Genomic DNA, 7,508 nt, shown 5'->3' with positions numbered 1-7,508 from the left:
AAAGCAATAGTGACAGTAAAAACTTTTTTACTCACATAAGTGTGTTGCGTCATTTCTGTCGGATCCAATATAGCGGGCACAGCATCATTTTTTTTTTTTTTTTTTTTTTTTTCAGGCTCTCTACAAATCCAAAGCAGCTGTGTTTTTACACAACCTGGCACTACACAACATTTTACACTCTTCAAAGGAATGTTTATTGGTTAGTTGCTCCATCCAGTGTTAGCATCATGTGACACGTCTGTTAATTACCTACTACTTGTCATGCATGAATCAGTGGGTGGGGGTACAGTGTTAACGATGTAGAAGTGGGCATTTTTCTTCTTCTGCAGAGATGGTCTTTCACCTATCTATGATGTAATAAATACGCACACTCCACAATGAGTTGTAATCTAGGCTTGGTTTCAATAAGAGCGATTAGAGAGCAGACAACTCCCTATGCTTTTGAATAGCTCTCACGGTACTTTGATGTCATACACCAATCGGTCTGTGCAGCGCCCCTTCAAGTTAAACAGGCCTACTCTGTTACATATGAGAATTTTTTACATTAAAGTAGGACATAATCTACTCTGTTCATGTGAATACTCGGCAAGAAGGACATTGTGACAGTATTTGTGTGTGCATTTGACACAACAAGCCGCATAAAATAAATAAAAAAAGATATCAAACAAAATCAATTTTTTTTTTTTTACTCTCAGTGTCACTTTCATATGTTTTAATTTGCATATGCATAAACACTTGTGTTGATGGGGGAGGAGTCAATTGACCATTCACAAAGAGCTGCCCCTTTAGTTACTGTTGCTACGTCTGACATGCCATGCCACACATCATGTTCTCACACAGTGAAAAAAACATTGCGGAGCAAAGAAGACACTGACAACACGTCGACAGACAAGAGCAGGTTACTTTTGATATGAAACAAAAGTCTCAAATTTTGTCATTTTTGAAGAAATTTAAACAATAAATACCGTTCTGTGGCTCTTTAAAGGTGGTTTATGTAAGAATGATAGCTAGTGGTTGAAATGGGTACTGCAGTCCAAATTCAAAATATTGTTTGCCCCGCCCCCTCCTCTTCACTCGACCCTCACGCGGGTTGCCAGTTTGAAGACATGCAACAGGAGAGAGCTCAACTGACATTGGAAGGCGAGGAGATACACTCTAAGATGATTTATTGATTTATGATAAGTTGATATTGCGTTTTAATATGCTCCCGATCATAGAGATTTTTAAATGGCTCTTTAGGTCTTTAGATCTGCGATCTCTGACCCAGTTTGTTCGCTGGCTTCAGATGGCTGCAATTCGCTGCATGTGTTTTCCGCCAACTGGCAACCCGGGGTGGCAAAATACTGTTGGGTAAATTGGCAACACAGATCAAAAAAAAAAAAAAAAAACAGAAATTCCGACAATCAATGCAAATTTTAAAGTAAAATAATGGGCTGTAGCAATGGTTTTCAGAGAAACGAGTATGTGAACTCAGCATGTTTAATAAATATCTGCAAACATATTGCGGTATTTTTATACTTTAGTACAGTCGAAAACTTACATAGAGCACCTTTAATGCGTCGTGACACACTGCTAGCACCTCAGTTCAAGCAGCTTGTGAACCGTTCATCTCTTCCTACTAGTTCATTTAGCATCAAATAAACATGAATAAACATCATAAGGAATGTTGTTTCAATCACGGAAAGACGTCAGTACACACAATTTTTCAAGTTCAAGTCCACCTACCTTAATCTGCTAACTCTCCTGACTACTTTGTCTGACAAAATCGCCTGTCAATCAAACTCCTGGTGAAGGGTCCATTAGAAAGCGGTACAGCAAACATAATGGAGCGCTATTTAACAACAACAACAACAGCAAAAACAAACAAAAAACAAAACAAACAAACAAAAAAACACACAGACTCATCTCAGACTCTGAATAGCTCAGAAGTTAACGAATAGACATAACCTGCTGTCGTCCACTTGAAATTTGCTGTTGGTGAGTACCTAGTTTGGATTCATGTCAAATAATATAGTTTAAAATAAATTATTTTAATATATATTCTTCTAGCCTAGTGGTGATTAAAAAAGAGAAAAGGTTGTTTTTGCGTGCATCAAAGTTTTTTTCAAAGTTAAAAATGTGTCTCCAGACCCAGAGCTCCTTTCTATCGTATTCCCATTTTTAAAGGTGCCATAGAATCAAAAATTTTATTTATCTTGGCATAGTTAAATAACAAGAGTTCAGTACATGGAAATGACATAGTGAGTCTCAAACACCATTGTTTCCTCCTTCTTATATAAATCTCATTTGTTTCAAAGAAATGAGAACAGGCGAATCTCAACATAACACCGACTGTTACGTAACAGTCAGGATCATTAATATGTACGCCCCCAATATTTGCATATGCCAGCTCATGATCAAGGCATTACACAAGGGCAGCCAGTATTAACGTCTGGATCTGTGCACAGCTGAATCATCAGACTAGGTAAGCAAGCAAGAACAATAGTGAAAAATGGCAGATGGAACAATAATAACTGACATGATTCATGTTAACATGATATTTTTAGTGATATTTGTAAATTGTCTTTCTAAATGTTTCGTTAGCATGTTGCTAATGTACTGTTAAATGTGGTTAAAGTTACCATTGTTTCTTACTGTATTCACAGAGACAAGACTGTCGTTATTTTCATTTTTTAAACACTTGCAGTCTGTATAATTCATAAACACAACTTCATTCTTTATAAATCTCTCCAACAGTGTGTAATGTTAGCTTTAGCCACGGAGCACAGCCTCAAACTCATTCAGAATCAAATGTAAACATCCAAATAAATACTGTACTTACATGATTAGATATGTTGCATGATAAACACTTTGTAAAGATCCATTTTGAGGGTAATATTAGCTGTGTGAACTTTGTTTATGCATTGTATTATAATCGCTAGCTGGGGCGTAGAGCACGATAATTTAAAGGGGCCACACAGCATGAATCGGCGCATATTTAATGATGCCCCAAAATAGGCAGTTAAAAAATGAATAAAAAAAATCTATGGGGTATTTTGAGCTGAAACTTCACAGACACATTCAGGGGACACCTTAGACTTATATTACATCTTTTGAAAACGCGTTCTACGGCACCTTTAAAACTAGGCTACAAACGCGTTCGTGTGAGCGGTTTATTTAGTTCACAATAGTTTTCATTTAGCCACCCTTTATTTACATCTTCTGCTGTGGGGCTGTCAGTCGCTAAGCTTCAGTAAACCGTTGATTCAAAGATCTGTAGAGGTGTTCAGGGAAAATGATATGTCTAAACCTGATTTGCTGCCTTCAAGTTTCAAAATGGGAGGGCGTTCATGTGCATTTTTACCTCGTATTTACGATAATTCTGAGAGCACGTGAAGGCAGCATTTAACTTCTCTGCTAAGCCCCCTTAGCACATAGCCTATATGTAGCCTTTGTCGTCGAGTTAGCCAGTACTGTCTTAAATAGCCCGTGCGAAGCACTTCATCTAACATGAAATTTTGGGCAAAAAAAAAAAACAAACAAAAAAAAAACTACTGCCCACATAGCTACAATAAACGTAAACAACGTAGACTTTGCACCATAAAGACAGGCAACAGCCCTAGAGAGCGCTGTCATATGATCTGATTGTAGGCATAGTTCAACTTTAGAGGTGAACTGTCCCTGGATGGAAAAGAGGAAATGTAAAAATGCTTCAATAATTTCTTTATGCCTACACCAGGATTTTGTATTGTTTTTGGGTGAAAACATCATTCAAGCGTCGGGCAGCATGTAGAGTGAGAAATTTTAAGTAACCAACGAATATCCCACGATTTGAATTTGAACGCAGCCACCGCAGAGTAGCTTCGCATTGTGAAAGGTATGTTCCATCGTTCTTTTACAGCTAGCTTTACTGCTGTGGTACGTCAACAAACTACAGGCTTCTTGTGAGGGCACTACAGAAAAAAAAAACCGCAGGTTGTCTGGGTTCCCTTCCGGCTCTAATTGTGCTTTTGAGCGGCTCACAGGTGTTTCACAATGGGGCTCTCACACAAAATCCCAAAAGCAGTGGTAAGCTCAAGTAAATCGTAGAAGTAGGTCTATGAGTGTTCTAGAGGAATTGAATGCTTAAGTACAGGGCAACCACAAAATTACATTTACACTTAATACTTTTGCAGTTTGGGAAACGAAATAAACTTGTTGGCGTGCATGGAAATCAGTGTTGTACAGCACACTCGACGTCTTCCTCACTGACACTCAAGGGCGCTCCACAAATTTACAAAGTTATCCCTACCGTCAGCACAACACTTGGAGCCCTGCAGGTATGAAAATGCTAATAATTTGCAGTGTTTTGCCCATTTGTCTCTCTCTCTCTCTCTCTCTCTCTCTCTCGCTCTCTCTCTCTCGCTCTCTTTTGAAATATAAATGAATGACATATCCTTAATGACTTTGACATGGAAGTTTACTCCTAAAAAGGACCAGTAAAAAATAAAAGTGGCACACCTTACTTCTTTTCTACAGAGCCACCTAGTGATTAAAAGATATTACAGCAGATTGTCTATCACGCGTATCGCTACGATCAGTAAGTTTTTTTTTTGTTTGTTTGTTTTTTCTAAGAAATTAATACTTTTATTCAGCGAAGAATCTTTCAATTGATCAAGTAAAGACATTTAATGTCTACTTCAAATAAACGCTGTTCTTTTTAATTTTCTATTTATCAAAGAAAACAGAAGAAAATGTATTATGGTTTACAAACAAACAAACAAACAAATATATAAAAAATAAAGCAGCTCAACTGTTTCAACATTGATGATAATAATAAATGTTTATTGAACAGCAATTCACTGTAAAAAAAAATATTTTCATGATTTGTTATCACAAAATGTCAAATCAACTTAAATAATCAACTTTCACAAGTCAAATCAACTTAAATAATTAATGAGGTTCAGATAACATAATATTTTGAGTTTGTTGATTAAATCAGTCGCCGCCTTTGTACTAACTCAAATTTTTAATTTCAATGAACTCACAATTTTAAGGCAAACAGGTAACTTACTTTTTTTTTAAGTTAAACCAACTTTTTTTTTTTTTTTTTTTTTTTGCAGTGTATTAGAATTTCTGAAGGATCATGTGACACCGAAGATTGGAGTAATGCTGAAAAATCACAATAATATAAAGAAGATAAATATAAATTTTAAAATATGTCATGATAGAAAAGTTTTAACTGTAATAATATCTCAATATCACTTTTTTACTGTATTTTATCAAATAAATGATGCCTTTTATATACACATGCACACACTAAAATCATTAAAAAAATAATTTGATTGCCTAATATAGACAGACTATAATGTTTATTAATGCATGTCTTATATGAGACATTTCCACGGCTGTTTTGCATAAGTAAGCATTTGATTGTAGTTTAATAGGCTTCAAATATATCAAATAAACATAGAAACAAAACCGAAAAGTTATCTAAAACTTGTTAAAATGCCTCCTTAAACCAGGCTTACTCATAGACAACTGAAAACTACACTGTGGTGTAGTCCAAGTTCATCTTAACTATTTGCATGTCACATGGTGACAACTATCCAATCAGGTACTAGTTATCTGACCTATGTAATTTGTCCGGAAAATAAACATAAAAGCTTAAGTGTCAACGGAGATTGTTCTCAGCTAACAATTTTCTTGGGTTTGAATCCATAACAGACGATGAGTTAAATTACAAACCATAAAGCCTACACTGTCTGCAAGTAAATATGGAAGTACTAGAGGGATTAGATGAGGAGTTCAGAAGTTTTTACCCGTATGCCTTCGGGGCGCACTCAAGCCGGTCTGCGTCAGGAACTCCTGTGTTCTCTTCAGCGGAACGGCCGACTTCTATAAACTCCGAGTCTCTGAATCCTTACGTTTCTTTTCCAGCCCATATTGGCACAAGTTCCTCAGTCACTTATGGATGTAATTTCGGAAACAGTTGTTATGGCTGCAAAGTACCACAGAACGCCGTGTTTCCGCCTAGTGTGGTGAAAAAAATTGCGAATGGACAGTATGCCAGTAAACCCGTGGATTATGCTGATGCCTCCAGCTGGTTTAAGGAGTTCGCTCTTTACCAAGGTTATTCCTACTCAAGAACCCCTGCCTATATCGATTTACCTGTAGTTCGTAGAGCATTGACCGGATATCCCAGACATGAGACTTATTTGACAATGGAAGACCACCAGCCATGGGACTGGTCGAACAATTGCAGCAGTCAACTTTATTGCTCCAGAGACCAGACGCAGAGCCCGCATATCTGGAAACCATCATTAGCAGGTAGGCTTGAGTTCTGCTCTGTGAATCACTCCTCGCCTCTCTTCATTAGTTGAGTATAAAGAGTTTTTTTTTCTGGACACATAAGAGGCACAAATCACGCAAAAATTCTCTGATAGAAGGAACAAGAGATTTTCTCATCGTGTGTTCATTGGCAGAGGACAACCTTGATTTAAAACATTATTTCTTATCTTTTACTGTACAAGCTAAACGCTTTTGACATCGCCCTATTAAATGTCAAAATCTTTTCGGTAGCAAGATAATTAAATAAACGAATCCTTAAAACCATAAGAACAGATTTAGTATGCTAATCTGAAATGAATCACGACAGAAATACAACGTTTCGGTTTCGTTTAAAAATAAAAAAAAAAAAAATATATATATATATATATATATATATATATATATATATATATATATATATATATATATATATATTTGGCGTATACATTGCACGAGATTACACATGCTTAGGTTGCAACGACGTTAAGTTAAATTGCGATGTTACATCATTGTTAATTTTGGAATAATGAAAAGGTCTTGCAACAGAAGATTGCTTGAATAAAATTATTTTTATTTCCTCAGAGGGAACAGCGGTTTCAGTCTGTCAGCGCGGGAGAAAGAAACGGGTTCCTTACACAAAACTGCAGCTGGAAGAACTCGAGCGTGAATACACCAACTCTAAGTTCATTACCAAGGAGAAGAGACGGCAGATCGCTTCTTCTACCAGCCTGTCTGAAAGACAAGTAACTATATGGTTTCAAAACCGTCGAGTCAAGGATAAGAAGAGACCTGAGGACCTAAAATAATTTTAATCCTGTTAAAGATTAAGTCATAAAATTGCTGATTTAAATAGAGACAAGCTCTTTATTCTCTTTAGTAAGAGCTATTATTTATCTTGTTTAAATATTTAGATCTACTTGCAGTTCGGATGTCAAGGTTTGCTGCAAGAGTGTTGAGGTGGTCAGTTCATTTCAGTAGTTTCAGATTCTTTTTTATTATTATTTAAATATTGTTAAACCATTTTTGTCATTATGTTGCAGTAGTAGCCTAAACGCTGTATTCCAGACCTCTTTCCATGCTTTCAAAACTTTATATTCTCAGATTCGTTTTCTTTGAGTGCAGATTGTGTACCATGGTTGTTTATATTACCAGAGTTTTATGGGAAAATCTAGAATGTATCACAGACGTAAATAAACTATGAGGGGGAAAAAAACAAAACA

General features: G+C 36.3%; 1 protein-coding gene across 1 annotated transcript; it reads left to right on the top strand.

The window, feature by feature from the left end:
• The first annotated feature begins 5,735 nt into the window (after window positions 1–5,735).
• Window positions 5,736–7,094, top strand: hoxd13a (homeobox D13a). The gene is made up of 2 exons (XM_067410481.1): window positions 5,736–6,288; window positions 6,871–7,094. Exons 1-2 carry the CDS (start codon window positions 5,736–5,738, stop codon window positions 7,092–7,094), a joined length of 777 nt encoding a protein of 258 aa, XP_067266582.1.
• The last annotated feature ends 414 nt before the right edge of the window (window positions 7,095–7,508 follow it).

The sequence above is a fragment of the Chanodichthys erythropterus genome, chromosome 14 (assembly GCF_024489055.1).
Source record: "Chanodichthys erythropterus isolate Z2021 chromosome 14, ASM2448905v1, whole genome shotgun sequence".
Taxonomy (NCBI): domain Eukaryota; kingdom Metazoa; phylum Chordata; class Actinopteri; order Cypriniformes; family Xenocyprididae; genus Chanodichthys; species Chanodichthys erythropterus.
This window is presented reverse-complemented; position numbering and strand designations above follow the sequence as displayed.